General features: G+C 38.1%; 1 protein-coding gene and 1 non-coding gene across 2 annotated transcripts; both read right to left on the bottom strand.

The window, feature by feature from the left end:
• Positions 1 to 14,111: 14,111 nt before the first annotated feature.
• On the bottom strand, positions 14,112 to 14,215 carry LOC138093329 (U6 spliceosomal RNA). Its single transcript, XR_011146062.1, has one exon. It is a non-coding gene; the product is annotated as a U6 spliceosomal RNA (small nuclear RNA).
• A 1,525-nt stretch (positions 14,216 to 15,740) lies between these two features.
• LOC138092123 (olfactory receptor 10A5-like) lies at positions 15,741 to 18,095 on the bottom strand. The gene is made up of 2 exons (XM_068987991.1): positions 17,165 to 18,095; positions 15,741 to 15,817 (listed from the first exon to the last, which is right to left on the bottom strand). The coding sequence occupies exons 1-2, from the start codon at positions 18,093 to 18,095 to the stop codon at positions 15,741 to 15,743; spliced, it is 1,008 nt and encodes a 335-aa protein (XP_068844092.1).
• Between the last annotated feature and the right edge of the window lie 1,991 nt (positions 18,096 to 20,086).

Raw genomic sequence — 20,086 nt, forward strand, 5'->3', positions numbered from 1 at the left:
AGTGTAATGCAATAATCACAGTACAATATTAATGAAAAAAATAAGATGCCCAAACTGCACATACATGCTAAATTTCTAATTTTGTAAATACATTTTCTGTATAAAAAGGCTGAAAGGTTATAATCAAAATTTTAAAGTGATCTATTTCCAAGTGCTGTAAAAAGGTGCTTTCTTATTTCTATTTTTATGGATTACTAAATTTTCTAGAATGAGCTACATTTATTATATGATGTAATAACATTAAAAATGAAAATGATCATAATGATGATGAAGCTGCAATATTTACTAAAAATGTGATAGATTTATGCTTTATGCTTTACATTCATTCTCCCATTTTCTTCTCACAACTGTGATTTAAATGCCATCATTATCCTCCCCATACTAGAGATGAATGCAGAATTTTAATGTAGATACATAATTTTGAGATTGAGAAACTTTGTAATTACATGGAAATTACATGGAAATGACTGAACCTGCACTTAAAACCATAATCAGAAAAATTTGTAATAAAAGCAACACTTGGGTTTTCGACAAACTATGTAAAATGAACCCAACCTAAACATTTCAGTGTCAACCTTTGCCACCAGAACTTCTGTAAAGTACTGGGAAGAAGAGACACAGCCTGACTCGAGGTGGGGGACACAGCAGAACTCGGTCCATGGCCGGGCCACAGTCTCCCTTGTCAGTCCCTCCAGAACTTTTGCAACAAGAGAGGACAGTTAAGACTCGAAGGAGGTATATGTTTTGTCAAAACCTGCAGAATGAGATTTTTCTGACCCAGAAAGCCTTAGAGGACAGAATTGGAAGTTAAACACACACACACACACACACACACACATCTCTGGGTAATTTCAATCTTTTTGCAGTCTCAGATCTCACTCACGCCATAGAAAGGAGAAACGAAGGCCCAGAGAGCAGATTGATGATGTCTTCTCAGTGTGGAATAGGAATAGAATTAGATGCTCCACCAAACCCTGCCAAACCTTGTCTAGTTGAGCACCTGAACCTCGAGAAGGGCCTGGGTTGACCCGACACTTGACAGGAGCCTTGCTGCTGCTAAGTCACTTCAGTCGTGTCCGACTCTGTGCAACCCCATAGACAGCAGCCCACCAGGCTCCCCTGTCCCTGGGATTCTCCAGGCAAGAACACTGGAGTGGGTTGCCATTTCCTTCTCCAATGCATGAAAGCCTTACCTGTACCCAATAGGAAGATCTGCCTTGGTCACCTCTACCTGATACCTATGCTTCCTGCAGGCTCCTGAGAGTTTGGCGACCTCTGGCTCTGCTGTCAGAAAAACCAGAAAAAGTACCAGGGAGGTCCTACTCCCGCATTAATGACTGGACCTGAAGCCCGGCCACTGCAGCCTTCTGCGTCAGGTGTGAGGGAGCAGTCTAGATGGGTTGGCCCTGCCCCCAGCCCTGATTTAGGCGATCTGTTCCCAGCTGTGCCTCTTTGGTCCTCAGGGCCACATGAAGGGCTGGCACATGTATTTCCCCCAGGTGTTTCTGGGCTCAACTTATCTTCTCTTCCTGCCCTTGCTCAAGGGTACCTGACCTTTTTGATTCCGCTGTCCTTTGGGACCCTAAGGAATGTCAGATGCCAATAGGATGAAGTTCAAGAAAGGAAAACCATACTCTAGGAATGTGGTATTGAGTAGAGAGAAGCACAAAAGTTTTGGATTCTGAGTGACCTAAGTTTAATCCCAGCACTAGACCTTTCTGTTTTGTGATGCTTTGCAATTTAAAAAGTTTACTTAAAAAAATCAAGGTGAACGCATGTAAGAATTAAAGATTTTAAAATTAAAAAAATAAAAAACTAATAAAAAAAATCAAGGTGAACAAGATCAATAATATCCATTACAAAATCTTCAGGACTTTGCTTGTCAATTTCTTGAAATTACCACTTAAAATAACAGATTCTGTTTTGTGGACAGTGTTTGGAGTTGGTTCTAATATCCCAACTGCTTCATATCTGTAAGACCAATGGACAAAGTAGAAGCTATGCTTTTGAATTTAAAAAACCAAGGTAGAGAACATGATACATTATACCATGTAAACTGCATATGTTTTATATAAAGAAATTTTCAATATGTAAAATGAAATTATATATAATGAAATATATGAAATTATTTATTAGAAAATTTCTGTAAGGATATAAAAAATTGATAATAGTTGCTGCTAGGCAATGAATTTGGGTAACAGAGGGAATTATACTTTTGGTTGTATATTATTTTATGTTGATTGAATTTTTATATAAAACACTTTAAGTTTTAAAATAATTTTATAGTCAGAAATAATAATTATTTCTATACTCCATCTATTTTCTCTCATCTAATTGTAAAACATCTTACATGAACATGGTTCATTTGTCATAACTAAAAAATTAACATTGGTACAATACTATTAACTAAACTGCAGGCCTTAGTTGAATTCACTTTACTCACAAATGACTGGCTTCTGTACCAAGATTCATTCCAAAATACTATGTTGTATTTAGTCATCATATATTCTCATTTTTTCCAATCTGTGGTGTTTTCTCAGTATTCCCTTATTTTTCATTTTTGAATAGCAACTGGTAAGGTATTTTGCAGAATCACCCTCAATTATGGTTTGTATGCTGTTTGTTTCATGATTAGGCTTTTGTGGGGGAATGAGGGGGACTATATCACAGGAGTGAAGCACTCTTCTCATCACATCACACCAGGGTGTGTGTGATATATGAACATGACTTATTACTATTTCCTTTTCATGGTCTGTTGCACAGAAGTAAGTCACTAAGTCTAACCCACATGCAAGGAAGGGGAATTAATTTCCACCTCTGGGAGGAAGAAGTCTGGTGAATTTTTGTCATAAGCAAATTTTGTGGCTTTAGTGAAATGGAAAGATATCTAAAACAAAAGAAAGCTACCATTCTGAAGGGAATCCTCCTCCTACAGTGTTGGGAATGTAAGCTAGTGCAGTCACTAGGGAGAATTGTATTGAGGTTCCTCAAAGAACTAAAAATAGAGCTACCATATGGTCCAGCAATCTCACTCTTGGGCGTATATCTGAAAAACACAAGAACTGGTTTAAAAAAATAAGTGCATCCAAATATTTGTAGCAGCACTAATTATAATAGCCAAGAAATAGAAGCAATCTAAGTGTCCATCGATAGATGAATGGGTAAAGAAGATGTGCTATATATACAAAATGGAATAGTACTCAGCCATGAAAAAGAATGAAATACTGCCACTTGCAGCAACATGAATGTGTCTAGAGATTATCATACTAAGTGAAGTTAAGTCAGACAGAGAAAGACAAATATCATATGATATCCCCTACATGTGGAATCTAAAAAAGGGATACAAATGAACTCATTTACAAAACAGGAAGACTCACTGATCTAGAAAATCAATTCATGGTTACCAAAAGTAATATGGGGGAAGGGATAAATTAGGAGTATGAGATTAACGAATACAAGCTGCTGTATATAAAATAAACAAGGACCTACTGTATAGCACAGGGAGCTATATTCAATATCTTGTAATAACCTATGTAATGAAAAAGAATATATAGATGTATGTTGTTGTTTAGTCACTAAGTCATGTCCAACACTTTTGTGACCCCATGGGCTGTAGCTTTCCAGGCTCCCCTGTCCATGGGACTTCCCAGGCAAGAATACTGGAGTGGGTTTCCATTTCCTCCTCTAGGGGATCTTCCCGACCCAGGGATCAGACGTGCATCTTGTTCATTGGCAGGCAGATTCTTTACCACTGAGTCACCAGGAAAGCCCATAAATATATACACATATATGTGTACATATAGATACATTATCTGTCTATCAATATCTGATTCACTTTGCAGTACATCTGAAATTAACACAACATTGTAAATCAATTATATTTTAATTTTTTTAAAAGGAAACTACCATTTTAGTTTATTCCATTGATTCCTAATATCAAGACCTAGAGAAAATTATTCCATGTCTTAGTTTCTCTTCTATAAAATGCCCAGTACCTGTCCTGAGAAGGAAATGAAGCAAAGTACAGGAAATACGCCATGTGCTGGCAATAGGCATAAATGATAAGGCTCCATTAATATACTGTTTGACCTGGGACTTGAAGGTTGTCATTAAGGAGAGGAAGGGACAGTTCAGTTGACTGTATGATGACCAACTTCAACTACTATTATTTCTACCAACACGATTTCTATAGTTACTGACTTAGAATCTTTGTATATACTAATTCTTTTGCTTTGTATAATTTTCCTTTTTGTTTTTAGCTGGTTAATTGCTACACAATCTTTTGATAGAACTTTAAATATCACTTCCTCAGTGAGGTCTTCTCTGATCCCAAAAGCAAATTAGGACTTCCTCCTTTTATTCTTTCTCCAGATTAGTATGTTCTTTTCCTTCATAATAATGATATCAAACTGCAATTACATATTTATCAGTGTGGTTCTTTCCTTATTATCTCTCCTCTCCTTCAGACTGTGATGTCCCTGAGGCAGGGGCTCTGTTTTGCACATCCCTGTAAATTGAGTACTTACCAATGACTAAACTGGAAGTAGTGAGAACACTGAGGACACTCTCAACATATTACTTTAGAAATGAAGTGTTATATAATGGTGTATAAAGACAATGGCAATGAAAATGAGATTTGAGCCATGGTTTGAACAGGGAGAATTTTGCCAAGGAAGAATGAGCGGTATTAGGAGACTGGTTGAATGCTTATATGATAGCCTTTATTGAAATGTAGAATTAAAACGTGGTACAGAACTCTGGGCTTCCCAGGTGGCTCAGTGGTAAAGAATCTGCCTATCAATGCAGAAGACACAGGAGACGCGGGTTTGATCCCTGGGTCAGGAAGATCCCCTGGAGGAGGAAATGGCAACCCACTCAAATATTCTTGCCTGGGAAATCCTATGGACAGAGGAGCCTGGTGGGCTATAGTCCATAGTGTCGCAAAGAGTCGGACACAACTGAGCGTGCACATGTATGTACACACGCACATAGCACTCTACATGGCACAGTCTTTTTAGTCTGTAGCTATTTGTGTATATGTCTGTCTCACAGCTCCTAGAGGGCAGCACCTAGTTCATTGGTACACCGAGTTTCAGTCTGAATATTTACTGATTAAATGAAAAAGAGTGTCAACAAATAATGAGGTCACAAAAAAGGGATAAGTAACAAGAAAATTCTTTTCGAAATTTGGAGATTGGGAGCGTGGTGCTAGACATATGTTTTGATAGTTATGCAGACATGTCCTGGAGGCAGCTGTAAATATAGAACTCAAATTTCAGTGAGATCAGGGCTAGGGAAATAATTTTGGAATTATACATTCATTTATTCAGTCAGTCCATACCTATTATAGTCCAGACACTGAATAGGCCTCAGAAATACAAACATAAACTATTAACTGTTCTTACTGTGTCCTCCACGCATGTGAAAAATACAATTGCAATGTCTTTAATGCTTAATCATGATGTATGCAAGATGCCACATGTTTTCAAAGGAAAGTGAACTTAGATTTGCTTAGAGAGAGAAGAAAACACTAGAGTTTATTCTTAAGTGATATGGAGATATTAACTTGGTATGCAGAGTATGGAATGAGAGGTAGGAATTGTAGAGAGATAAGTAAAGATACAAAAATGAAGTTGCTCAGTCGTGTCCAACTCTTTGCAACCCCATGGACTGTAGCCTATCAGCCTCCTCTGTCCATGGGATTCTCCAGGCAAGAATACTGGAGTGGGTTGCCCTTTCCTTCTCCAGGGGAACTTCCCGACACAGGGATCGAACCTGGGTCTTCCACATCACAGGCAGATGCTTTACCCTCTGAGCCACCAAGGAAGCCCAAAGATGTAAAAATTTAGTAATAATAATAATAATAATAATAATAATAATAATAATAATAATAATAATACTGTCTACCTCTTGTTGAAGACCATGTATCACAAGTAGCTTTTTTTAGAGAAAAAAACTTTATTAGTCCTTTCAACAATCCCAAAGAAATATTAATAGCTCATCAAAGATTATATATGTCTTAAAATATTTTCTCCTATGATCCTTTTGAAGCCTCTTGGCCTTCTATGTTACATATCATTCTTTCCTTTTCCTTCTAACTTATTTATAATTTGTACCTTTATATTTTAGAGAATTTATACTATATTGAAAAGAACATGGTATTTTAGATCATAGGGACCTGGATTCATACCTAAGCTCTGACACTTGTTGGTTGTTCCTTTGTCCCTGTTCTATATATCCTGATGATATCTCTGAGGTATAAATGATGCTTTGTACACAAATAGGCAACAGACAGTAACTACATGTTAATTCCTTTCTTTACCCTGCTCTTTGGCAAAAGGAGGGAACCTCATAATTTACCTAAGTGATAATTAAAAGGAAACTAATTGAGAATTCTGCGTAACTCATACCCTACTTTAAATTGCAAGAATACTATAGAGTTTAGTGAACTGCAAAGTTCTACAGGTGGGAATGTTTGCCTACATGGGGCCTCAGTTGTTGCCATAGGATACCCGGCTTTAATGCTTTCATAGTAAGTTGGACATGATGGAGGAATAGCAAAGGAGTCCATGATTATGGAAGGGAAGATGATAAAACTTCAAAAGCAAAATCCCTTTTACACAAGCATTGAAGAAAACCTAAAGAAGATTTTATTTCCTCAACAGTCTCTCTAGACTGAGAGCTGGTCTGAGCCTGGGATCCCTGGGCTCTGTTATAATTCCTTCCACCTCTGTCCCTGGTCCCTCTAGACCTCAATCTGCAGAATCACAGTCACTGAGAGCTGGAAGGGATGAATCCTGGAGACCCAAGAGTAAAGGCATGGAATCTCTGCTAAAGGGAGTTAGTTCTCTCTTCCTTATCCTCAGCTCTACTTAGGCTGAGCTCTGTTCTCCCTGGCTTCTATCTTCAGTCTCTTCCACCCCTGGGGCTGCAGACTAACCAGCCTATTAATGAGCAGTCACGGTCTGTGACTTCATTAAAAAGTTGTTAATAAGACATGCTGCTGTCCAGGGAGCACAGTTGAGGGAGGCTCCCAGTGGCTTCTCCTGGGGCCTGAAACGAGAGCTTAGGTGAACGGACAGGATCAGATCTAGGGACAGGGTAATGAACTCAGGCTGAAGATTCACACCTAATGAAATCCTGCTAGAAAGCAGGCCAGTTTTGAAGCTCAAGTCCCTGCTGACCTGCAGAGTGGGTGGGATCCAGAGCAGCAGTGATTTTCTCTGAGCTCTCAGCTCTGCTTACTGCCTGCTCTGCTCACCCACTGTGATGGAGGACTTCAAATTCTGAGATTAAGAGGTGGTTTTCCTTTGCACTGAATTTTGGTTTCATGATCTCTCCTTTGACCAGTTACAGATGTCTATCTTACAGACTGTGTCCCTTTGCCACCCATTCTCCATACCACTACCAAAGTAATTTTTCCAAAATACACACTTGACAGTTTCTTCATACTAAAAACCCTTTTAATTAATCCATCCACTTCACAAAACAGTGTTCAAACACCTTGGCATAGAAGGCCTTTCAAGACTGGACTCCTCCAGACCTCACTACACTTACTGCTGTTTAGTTTTCCCTTCCAAATAATTTTTGTTATATTCATCATCGTCATCAACATCACCAATACTGTCATCAGAATCTTCATAATGCTTAACTTTTCTATATAGAAATTACTATGTGCTCAGCCTTGGTTTTTAATGATTTACATATACTCATGCATTTAATTCTCTCAGCCAAGATGTGGAATAGGTTTTATGATTATCTTCACTTTAAAGAAGATGAAATACAGTTGCACAGGCGCTAAATAACTTGCCCAATATCACAGAGTTGTCAAGTTACAGAAGCAGGATAAAGCCCAAGCATTTTAGCTTCTGGTTCATGCTCTTTCCCAGATATTGGCAAATGATACTCTACAGGCCAAATTCAACCCTCCATAGGTATTATATATATAGTTCATGAGTTAAGAATGGTTTTTACTTGGCTTTTAAATGGTTAATAAATTAAAAAAATAATATTCCTTGACACATAAAAGTATATAAAATCCAGGCCACCTGATGCGAAGACCTGACTTATTTGAAAAGACTCTGATGCTGGGAAAGATTGAAGACAGGTGGAAAAGGGGATGAGATAGTTGGATGGCATCACTGAGTCGATGGACATGAGTCTGAGCAAGCTCTGCGAGTTGGTGAAGAACAGAGAAGCCGGGTGTGCTGCAGTCCACAGGGTGGCAAAGGGTCAGACACGACTGAGCGACTGAACTGAATGTATTTACTGTTTTTTCTTTGTTTGCCTGCGCTTTTGGTGTCATATCTAAGAATCCATTTCGAAATCTAAGATCATGAAGATTTACGCTTGTGCTGTATTTTAAGAACTCTGTAGTTTGAACTCTTACAGTTAAGTCATCGATCCATTTTGAGCTAATTTTTGTTTATGATGTAAAGTAAGAATCTCTGTCATCTGGGATTCTGATAGGGATTGTGTTGAATCTGTAGATGAATCTGAAGCACACTGCTATCTTAATGATGTTAAATTTTTTTGATTCATGAACCTTGGATACTTTTACTTTCATTTAGATCGTCTTTAATTTCCTTAAATGTTTTACAACTTTCAGAGTATAAGGTTTGTATTTCTGTTACATTTATTCTTGTATGTTTTATTCTTTTTTATGCAATTGCAAACAGAAATTCTAAATTTTATTTTTCAGGTTGTTCACTGCAAGTGTATAAAAATACAATTATGTGTATTCATCATATATCCTGCAAAAAAAAAAGGTATATAAAATCCAAATTCTAGTACCTAGAAGTAAAGTTTTATTGGAACACAGCCATGCTCATTCATTTACATATCATAGTTACTTCATGCTATAACATCAAAACTGAATGGTTGTTTGAAGTTCATACATTAGTGGTACTTTCATCTTCTGCTTGGGCATTAAAACTCATGGGGATGCACAAGAACAAAGTTGTAAATATTTGAAGCGATATATTAACTAAATGTATTGTGGTAATCATTTTGAAATGTGTCAGTTCAGTTCAGTTCAGTTCAGTTCAGTCGCTCAGTCGTGTCCGACTCTTTGTGATCCCATGAGTTGCAGCACGCCAGGCCTCCCTGTCCATTACCATCTCCCGGAGTCCACTCAGACTCATGTCCATTGAGTCCATGATGCCATCCAGCCATCTCATCCTGGGTCATCCCCTTCTCCTCCTGCCCCCAATCCCTACCAGCATCAGAGTCTTTTCCAGTGAGTCAGCTCTTTGCATGAGGTGGCCAAAGTACTGGAGTTTCAGCTTTAGCATCATTCCTTCCAAAGAAATCCCAGGGTTGATCTCCTTTAGAATGGACTGGTTGGATCTCCTTGCAGTCCAAGGGACTCTCAAGAGTCTTCTCCAACACCACAGTTCAAACGCATCAATTCTTTGGCGCTCAGCCTTCTTCACAGTTCAACTCTCATATCCATACATGACCAAAGGAGAAACCATAGCCTTGACTAGACGGACCTTAGTCCGCAAAGTAATGTCTCTGCTTTTGAATATACTATCTAGGTTGGTCATAACTTTTCTTCCAAGGAGTAAGCGTCTTTTAATTTCATGGCTGCAGTCACCACCTGCAGTGATTTTGGAGCCCAAAAAAATAAAGTCTGACACTGTTTCCACTGTTTCCCCATCTATTTCCCATGAAGTGATGGGACCGGATGCCATGATCTTCGTTTTCTGAATGTTGCGCTTTAAGCCAACTTCTTCACTCTCCTCTTTCACTTTCATCAAGAGGCTTTTTAGCTCCTCGTCACTTTCTGCCATAAGGGTGGTGTCATCTGCATATCTGAGGTTCTTGATATTTCTCCCGGCAATCTTGATTCCAGCTTGTGTTTCTTCCAGCCCAGTGTTTCTCATGATGTACTCTGCATATAAGTTAAATAAGCAGGGTGACAATGTACAGCCTTGACGTACTCCTTTTCCTATTTGGAACCAGTCTGTTGTTCCATGTCCAGTTCTAACTGTTGCTTCCTGACCTGCATACAGATTTCTCAAGAAGCAGGTTAGGTGGTCTGGTATTCCCATCTCTTTCAGAACTGTACTAAATTATTATGCTGTACATATAAAATGTTATATGTCAATTATATCTCAGTAAAACTGGAAAAAAATTTCCAGGAGCTAGGAGGTGAACATAGAAGGGAAATGGTCACAGCTTAATTGGTCAGTTCTTTTTGTAGCTGTTTTCAAGTTATAAGAATATGTTCATGGCCCTGTTTGCTGCTAAGAGTGAATTACTCTTGCAAAAAATAAATATTACAAGTTTAAAAGAAAAGCACAGTGATAAGGTTATTGCTTGACACCTTGAGTGCCATGTGTATTTCTGTACTGTAACATTTATTTTGTTACCAGTGCACAGATATCAAGTTAGAATGAGAAAAAAAGTTATATCAAATGTCACATTTTAAAGAGCAGAGGAGTGTAGAATATTCTGACATCAAATTAAATGGTAAATCATTGTGTTTATAATGTAATGATATTCAGGCTTTGCCAAGCATAAACAATACATGTAGACATTACTACACTAAGTACTCACTGGAATATTTCCAACTTACAGAAAGCAACAGTCAGAGAAATTTGAAACTCAAAGGAATACCTTATTATGGCAGAATGTCTTTATGAAAAAGGAAAAATTAAAGTGGGGCTGCAAGCAAAGCTTCCAAGTGGCTCATTTGTTAGCCAAACAAGGAAAGCCTTTACCAATGATGAGTTGATTAAATTATGTTTGACTGGAACAACCAAAACAAATGTGTCTAGAGAAAATAAACTTGCTTAAGACAATTATCATTTTGGTGAGAACTGATCCTTGAGGAATTGAAGACCTCAGGAGCAGTATCAGTACCAGTCAATTAAAAAGTAAAGCAAGTGATTATGGTTTTCTGTGGCTTTTGATGAATTTACCGATGTTACTGGGACTGCTCATTGTTGTTATTTATTCAGAGTTAATAATGAATTTAAACTGATTGAAGAATTAACATTCTCCACCATTCTTCTTCTTTTATTTTTTAAAATTATTTATTTTTTAATTGAAGGATAATTGCTTTACAGAATTTTGTTGTTTTCTGTCAAACCTCAACATGAATCAGTCATAGGTATACATATATCCCATCCCTTTTGAACCTCCCCCCATATCCCTCCCCATTCCACCCCTCTAGGTTGATATAGAGCCCCTGTTTCAGTTTCCTGAGCCATACAGCAAATTCCCATTGGCTATCTATTTTATATATGGTAATGAAGTTTACATGTTACTCTTTCCATACATCTCACCCTCTCTTGCCCTCTCCCCATGTCCATGTCTATTCTCTATGTCTGTTTCTCCATTGCTGCCCTGTAAATAAATTCTTCAGTACCATTTTTCTAGATTCCATATATATACATTAGAATATGAAATTTATCTTTCTCTTTCTGACTTACTTCACTCTGTATAATAGGCTCTAGGTTCATCCACTTCATTAGAACTGACTCAAATGCATTCCTTTTTATGGCTGATAATATTCCATTGTGTATACGTACCACAACTTTTTAATCCATTCATCTGTTGATGGACATCTAGGTTGCTTCCATGTTATAGCTATTGGAAATAGTGCTGCAATGAACAATGGAATACATGTGTCTATTTGAATTTTGGTTTCTTCAGGGTATATGCCTCGGAGTGGGATTGCTGGGTCATATGGTGGTTTTATTCCTAGTTTTTTAAAGGAATCTCCATACTGCCTTCCATAGTGGCTGTGTCAACTTACATTCCTACCAACAGTGCAAGAGCATTCCCTTTTCTCCACATCTTCTCCAGCATTTATTGTTTGCAGACTTTTTGATGATGGCCATTCTGACTGGTGTGAGGTCATATCTCATTATAGTTTTGATTTGCATTTCTCTAATAATGAGCAATGTTGAGCATCTTTTCATGTGTTTCTTAGCCATCTGTATGTCTTCTTTGGAGAAATGTCTGTTTAGGTCTTTTTCCCACTTTTTGATTGGATTGTTTGTTTTTCTGGTATTGAATTGTATGAGCTGCTTGTATATTTTGGAAATTAATCATTTGTCAGTTGTTTCATTTGCTATTATTTTCTCCCATTCTAAGGGTTGTTTTTTCACCTTGCTTATAGTTTCTTTTGCTGTGCAAAAACTTTTAGGTTTAATCAGATCCCACTTGTATACTTTTGTTTTTATTTCCGTTACTCTAGGAGGTGGGTCCTAGAGGATCTTGCTTTGATTTATGTCATTGAGTGTTCTGCCTATGCTTTCCTCTAAGAGTTTTATAGTTTCTGGTCTTACATTTAGGTCTTTAATCCATTTTAGTTTATCTTTGTGTATGGTGTTAGGAAGTGTTCTAATTTCATTCTTTTACATGTAGCTGTCCAGTTTTCCCAGCACCATTTATTAAAGAGGCTTTCTTTGCCCTATTGTATATTCTTGCCTCCTTTGTCAAAAATAAGGTACCCATAGGAGCATGGGTTTATTTTGGGGCTTTATATCTTGTTCCATTGATCTGTATTTCTGTTTTTGTGCCAGTACCATACTGTCTTGATGACTGTAGCTTTGTAATATAATCTGAAGTCAGAAAGGGTTTTTCCTCCAGCTCCATTCTTTTTTCTCAAGACTGCTTTGGCCATTCAGGGTCTTTTGTGTTTCCATATGAATATTTTTTGTTCTCAGTTCAGTTCAGTTCAGTTACTCAGTCTTGTCCGACTCTTTGCGACCCCATGAATCGCAGCACGCCAGGCCTCCCTGCCCATCACCATCTCCCAGAGTTCACTCAAACTCACATCCATCGAGTCAGTGATGCCATCCAGCCATCTCATCCTCTGTTGTCCCCTTCTCCTCCTGCCCCCAATCCCTCCCAGCATCAGAGTCTTTTCCAATGAGTTAACTCTTCACATGAGGTGGCCAAAGTACTGGAGCTTCAGCTTTAGCATCAGTCCTTCCAAAGAACACCCAGGGCTGATCTCCTTCAGAATGGACTGGTTGGATCTCCTTGCAGTCCAAGGGACTCTCAAGAATCTTCTCCAACACCACAGTTCAAAAGCATCAATTCTTTGGCGCTCAGCTTTCTTCACAGTCCAACTCTCACATCCATACATGACCACAGGAAAAACCATAGCCTTGACTAGACAGACCTTTAGTTCTGTGAAAAATGTCATTGGTAATTTGATAGATATCACACTGAATCTGTAGGTTGCATTTGGTAGTATAGTCTTTTTCACAATATTGATTCTTCCTACTCAGGAACATGGAATATCTCTCCACCTGTTTATATCATCTTTGATTTCTTTCATTAGTGTCTTAAAATTTTCTGTGTACAGTTCTTTTGTCTCCTTAGGTAAGTTTATTCCTAGATATTTAATTCTTTTTGTTGCAGTGGTGCATGGGATTGATGCCATAATTTCTCTTTTTGAATTTTCATTGTTACTATATAGAAATGAAAGTGATTTATGTGTATTGATTTTGTATCCTGCAACTTTGCTAAATTCACTGATTAGCTTTAGTAATTTTCTGATACTATCTTTAGGGTTTTCTATGTACTATATCATGTCATCTGCAAACAGTGAGAGCTTTACTTCTTCTTTCCTGATCTGGATTCCTTTTACTTCTTTTTCTTTGGTTGCTGTAGCTAGAACTTCCAGAACTATGTTGAATAATAGTGGTGAAACTGGACACCCTTGTCTGATTCCTGATTGTAGGGGGAATGCTTTCAGCTTTTCACCATTGAGAATAATGTTTGCTGTAGGCTTATCATATATGGCCTTTATTGTATTGAGGTAGGTTCCTTCTATACTGACTTTTTGAAAAGTTTTAATCATAAATGGGTGCTGAATTTTGTTAAAGGCTTTTTCTGCTTCTATTGAGATAATCATATGGTTTTTATCTTTCAGTTTGTTAACATGGTATATCACATTGATTGATTTGCATGTGTTGAAGAATCTTTGCATTCTTGGAATAAACCCAACTTGATCATGGCATATGAGCTTTTTGATGTGCTGCTGAATTCTGTTTGCTAAAATTTTGTTGAGGATTTTTGCATCTATGTTCATTGGTGATATTGGTCTCTTGTTTTCTTTTTTTGTGTTGTCTTTGTCTGGTTTTAAAAATATGGAATGCTTCATGAATTTTCATGTCATCCTTGTGCAGTGGCCATGCTAATCTCTGTATCATTCTAATATTATTATATGTGTTGCCAAAGTGAGCACCCATTCTTATTTTTTAAAGTTTTCTTTTACTTTGAATCTGAGCTAATTACTTGCTTACTTAGCTATTCAGTGGTGGCAGTGGTTTAGTCACTAAGTCATGTCTGACTCTTGTGACCCCATGGACTGTAGCCTGCAGGGCATGGTACTAAAAAAAAGAGAATGGAGATTCAAGGCATCTGAATTTTATTTAAGCATATGTAATAAAATATCTTTGAACCTTGCTTTCCTTAGCTATAAAGTGAGGGACTCAGTCAGATAAGGTACTTGCTAAGAGTAAATACCTATATTTGGATGGACAATATGCTTATTGCTTTATATGTAATATTTACTCTTAAAAACTTACCTATCATATAGACACTATTACTATATGCATCATTTTAAAGATGAGGAAAGAGGCATAAAGAATTTGACTTACTTTCCCATGGTCACCCACCTAGTAAATGACAGAATATGATATAGGCCCCTTCATGTAAAGTAATATTCCCTTATTTTAGCGATTTATGGTTTTTCTTTTATAATTTTTTATTGTTGATTAAATTATAAAGTTCTGAAGGCAGTAATTATGTTTTATGGTCTTTTGTATTTTCACATCAACAAACACAAATTTTTAAAATTGAAAAGCACTAGCAAAACCCCCCAGGATTCCCTGGGGGTTCAGACAGTAAAGTATCTGCCTGCAATCCAGGAGACCTGGGTTTGGTCCCTGGGTTGTGAAGATCCCATGGACAAGGGAATGGCTATCCACTCCACTATTCTTGCCTGGGGAATTCCATGGGCAGAGAAGCCTGGCAAGCTACAGTCCTTTGGGTTGCAAAGAGTTGTACAAGACTGAACAAATAACACATTTACTTTTCAGGCAAAACATAACAGTTGTTAATAAGGCCTATATTGGAGTAGATATGATCCATTATAAGCCTTTAAGAAAAAAGCATCATGACTGAAATTGTATTTGTGAAAATTTGAAATTAACTTTAACAATACTTACAAACTTGGAAAAAAACTCAGACGGAAAATTGGAAATTCCAATCATTCTACCTGGGAGAAATAGCCTGAAAAGAGTTGGTTGAGGATATTGGGGTTATAAAGGAATAAACATTGGAAGGACTGATACTGAAGCTGAAACTCCAATACTTTGACCACCTGACACAAAGAACTGACTCAGGAAAAGACCCTGATGCTAGGAAAGATTGAAGGCTGGAGGAGAAGGGGCCAACAGAGGATAAGATGGTGGGATGGCCTCATTGACCTGATGGACATGAGTTTGAGTAAGGTCCAGGAGTTGGTGATGGACAGGGAAGGCTAGTGTGCTGCAGTCCATGGAGTTGCAGAGTTGGACACAACTGAGTGACTGAACTGAACTGAAAGGCATAGTTACAGGGATAAGTGATATACTTTTCTCTGTCCATGCTAAATACCAACAAATTTAGGAGCCAAAACTGCCTTTGGGGCATGCAAAATGAAGTGAATGAATGAGAAGTATTTTGTGCTTAAGGGATTATAAACTTTTTTTTTCTATTAAATGGAGTTAGATTTGTCTTAAACACAATAAATGCCAAGAGAACTTCCTGTCTGCAAGTTCACATTTCAAACAGTTTCGTACTGCTCCCAAAGTAAGTCACTTTGGTGCAAATTTACAGATTAAATATGCCATGTATTTTACTCTGGAATGTATTGGCCACAGAAATGTCAAATGAGAAAAAAAATAAGTGCATAATATGCAAGCAGAGGAATTTGATAGATGTGAGGATCAGTTCAGTTCAGTTCAGTTCAGTTGCTCAGTCATGTCCGACTCTTTGTGACCCCATGAATCGCAGCACACCAGGCCTCCCTGTCCATCACCAACTCCTGGAGTTTACCCATACTCATGTCCATCGAGTCAGTGATGCCATCCAGCCATCTCATCCACTGTCATCCCCTTCTCCTCCAGCCTTCAATCTTTCCTAGCATCAGGGTCTTTTCCTGAGTTAATTCTTTGCGTCCGGTGGCCAAAGTACTGGAGTTTCAGCTTCAGCATCAGTCCTTCCAAAGAAATCCCAGGGCTGATCTCCTTCAGAATGGACTGGTTGGATCTCCTTGCAGTCCAAGGGACTCTCAAGAGTCTTCTCCAAAACCACAATTCAAAAGCATCAATTCTTCAATGGTCAGCTTCCTTCACAGCCCAGCTCTCACAACCACACATGACCACAGGAAAAACCATAGCCTTGACTAGATGGACCTTTGTTGGCAAAGTAGTGTCTCTGCTTTTCAATATGCTATCTAGGTTGGTCATAACTTTTCTTCCAAGGAGTAAGTGTCTTTTAATTTCATGGCTGCAATCACCACCTGCAGTGATTTTGGAGCCCAAAAAAATAAAGTCTGACACTGTTTCTACTGTTTCCCCAAATATTTCCCGTGAAGTGATGGGACCAGATGTCATGATCTTCGTTTTCTGAATATTGCGCTTTAAGCCAACTTCTTCACTCTCCTCTTTCACTTTCATCAAGAGGCTTTTTAGCTCCTCGTCACTTTCTGCCATAAGGGTGGTGTCATCTGCATATCTGAGGTTCTTGATATTTCTCCCGGCAATCTTGATTCCAGCTTGTGTTTCTTCCAGCCCAACATTTCTTGTGATGTACTCTGCATATAAGTTAAATAAGCAGGGTGACAGTATGCAGCCTTGACGTACTCCTTTTCCTATTTGGAACCAGTCTGTTGTTCCATGTCCAGTTCTAACTGTTGCTTCCTGATCTGCATATAGGTTTCTCAAGGGGCAGGTGTGATGATAGGACTAATCTATTTCTATATTGCTTTCTCTTCACTATGCTTTTCAACAGCCCTTTCAATAGCTGGTTTTTGGCCTAGTGGAGATGTGGATAGATGGGGAGAGGAATCCCAAACATGGAACTGATTGTTCCTCACTTAATCAATTTAGTTATACCTCAAAATGCCTACAGAATGCAGGTCTGATACACATAGCCTTGTGGAAGGTCCGACCAAGGGCATTCTTCACCTCATTATTTCTCAAGCTGTAGATAATGGGGTTCAACATGGGAGTTACAACTGTGTAGCACAGTGATAGCACTTTTTTGCTCTCAGGAGAATTATTGGACTTAGGTCGAAAGTAGGTGAGGCTTAAAGATACATAGAAGAGGGAGACCACAAGGAGGTGGGATGAGCATGTAGAGAAGGCTTTATGCTTACCCTTTGCTGATGGAATCTTCAGGATGGCAGCAGCAATGCGAGTGTAGGAACATAGGATCAGCAAGCAGGGTATCATGACAACCAGAATGGTTCCAATGATGGCATAGATTTCAAACCATGCTGTGTCTGCACAGACCAGCCTCAGCACAGGAGGGCTGTCACAGAAGAAGTGGTTCACCTTGTTGATGCCACAGAATGGAAAGCTGAAGAGCCACGTGGTCTGCACCGTAGCCATGGGAATGCCTGGAAACCAGGAGACAGCTGCCAGTTTGGCACGTGTCCTTGGGTTCATGATGACTGGGTAGTGCAAGGGACTGCAGATGGCTACATAGCGGTCATAAGCCATGGTGGCCAGGAGGAAGCATTCAGAAACCCCAAAGAAGAAGAAGAAATACATCTGAGTGGCACAGCCAAGAAAGGAGATGGCTGTGTCCTGGGCAATCAGAGTCCTCAGCATCTTGGGCACAATGACTAGGTTGAAGCCAATTTCTAAGAAGGACAAGTTCCTGAGGAAGAAGTACATGGGGCTGTGCAGCACGGGGTCAGCCAAGGTCAGCAGAATGATGAGGCTGTTTCCCAGCAGAGTGACCAGGTAGATGAATAGAAATGTCAGGAAGAGTAATGACTGTATTTCAGTAGGTAAGGAAGAGAAACTCATGAGGATAAACTCACCTACTCTTGTCCAGTTTCCTTCAGCCATAAATATAGGAATGAACCCCCGGCTGTGGTCATGGAGAGAGACTCTTGATTGGAAGAGTCTGATTGTAGATTTGTTGTTGGGATTCCTTTGAGTGTCTGGGAAAGAAGCACAATCAGGATTTCAGTTGTAAGAGAAAAGGTCTTGTGTTATCTGAGAATAAAGACACAAGGAAGAAAGACCAGAGCCTGGGTTCTGAAATGGACGATGTCTCTTCTTTCTCCAGTCTTACTCTTTATGATTCATTTCCCACTTTGTTACTGTATTTGCTAAAACAATTTGGATCATATCCACACACACTCATTTTCTGATGCACACTTAATACCTTCATAGTATGGTTAAGTGAGAGGGGTCCTGAGGCAATTGAGTGGAGTCAGATGGGGAAACAGTAGAAAATTTCTATTTATACCTATTATGTCTCCCCCTTCTTCAAAGATTCATGGTGTTTGACTTCTCCACCTATTACTAGAAATAATGCTAACTTTAAAAAAACATTTATTTATTTGTGTACTCATTCATTTGGTTGTGCTGAGTCTTACTTTCAGCATGAGGGATGTAGTTCCCTGATCAGGGATCAACTTGGCTGCCTGCATTGGGAGGGCAGATTCTTAGCCACTGGACCACCAGGAAGTCCCCGTAATTACTTTTTTGTACATATTTAAGGACTGTAATCCTAAAACAACTTGCGAGGGTATATAAATAGAAAAATTCAACTGTTTTATCATGCTTTGCTTTGAGGTGACTCAAAGTAGTAGAAAAAATGGTAAGGAGATGCAAAGACAGGATGTAGCATTTTTAATGCAAGTTTCCCCCTTTTCAAGGTACAAACAGAGTACCTGATGTCATATAATGCTTATTCTTTCTTGTCTAATCAGATTATGAGGTGACCCTCTTAGGATATTTCTCCTCAGTCCAGCAAAGTTATAATTGACAATTGATTGTCAGGACCCAGAATATCCACTGGCTTTTGAAATTAAAATCTGAGAGGAGTATTTTAGTATACCTAAGTAGATAGTGAGTATGTCCTGTTCAAATAATCAGTTATATTAAATCACAATGAAGGGCATGATACAGGAAATACATAGTACCTTTGGTGGGATGTATGAGAAATAGGGGTACCTACTGCAGTCTATGAAGGCTTTCTTAGGCAACAGGGGTGAATAGGAAGTTTGCTAAAAGACAGGCAAAACATCTAGGGTGCTGTATGAAATTATGAAGTTTACTCAAGAATAAATGACTGGGAAAAATATGAAAATAACTAAGCTAACACTTGAACTGAAAGTATTCCTCAGTATACAACAAAATAAATGGAAATATACTCATACCAGTGTGTCCTTATTTTTGTGCTATTTTTCTTTTAAATTTGAGGATAGGGAAATTTTTCTTTAACCATTCAGATAGAAAACAAATAAAAATGAAAAAGTAAAGTCACAAGAGCCACAACAAAAAGGCCTTTTCTGCTACACACAAAAACGCAAAACTATCTTACACAAATCAAAAAGCTAAAGCTAAATGGATTAAGATTTAAATGTAAGGCCTGAAACTCTAAGAGTAGAATATTGACATCCAGGGAACTGAAGGAAGAAAAAAAGGGGAGTTTCTGTGTAAAGGGTATAAAGTTTCAGTTTTGTCAGATGAATTACTTTTAAAAATCTAATGTGCCTATAGTTAACAAATTGTCTTGTATAATTAAAATGTTTTAAAAAGTTCTCATGTTAAGTGTTCTCGCCACAATTAAAAAAATTCTTTAAAAAAAAAGACATTGGGAAAAGAAAAAAATCATGTGAAGAATATAATCATATATTTGAAATCAAAATGGCTCTAAAACATGGGAAGATGTTCAAGGTTACTAAAAAGTAAGTAAAAATTAAAAATAAGATTAAACAATTGCAGTACTCAGTTATGTTAAAAACTAAGGGAAATAAACATGATAGGTAAGAAATGACAAATAAATCTCCCAATATAAATCAAAGACACTTTGAACTAACAATATC

Source organism: Capricornis sumatraensis, chromosome 16, assembly GCF_032405125.1.
Source record: "Capricornis sumatraensis isolate serow.1 chromosome 16, serow.2, whole genome shotgun sequence".
Classification (NCBI taxonomy): domain Eukaryota; kingdom Metazoa; phylum Chordata; class Mammalia; order Artiodactyla; family Bovidae; genus Capricornis; species Capricornis sumatraensis.

Bases quoted from the DNA above. Each gene is read 5' to 3' on its own strand.
- LOC138092123 (XM_068987991.1), bottom strand. From the start codon at position 18,095: ATGGCTGAAGGAAACTGGACAAGAGTAGGTGAGTTTATCCTCATGAGT. The intron at 15,818-17,164 runs GTATCAGACCTG...TTACTTTGGGAG, and splicing joins GACCTTCCACAAGGCTATGT to CAGTACGAAACTGTTTGAAA.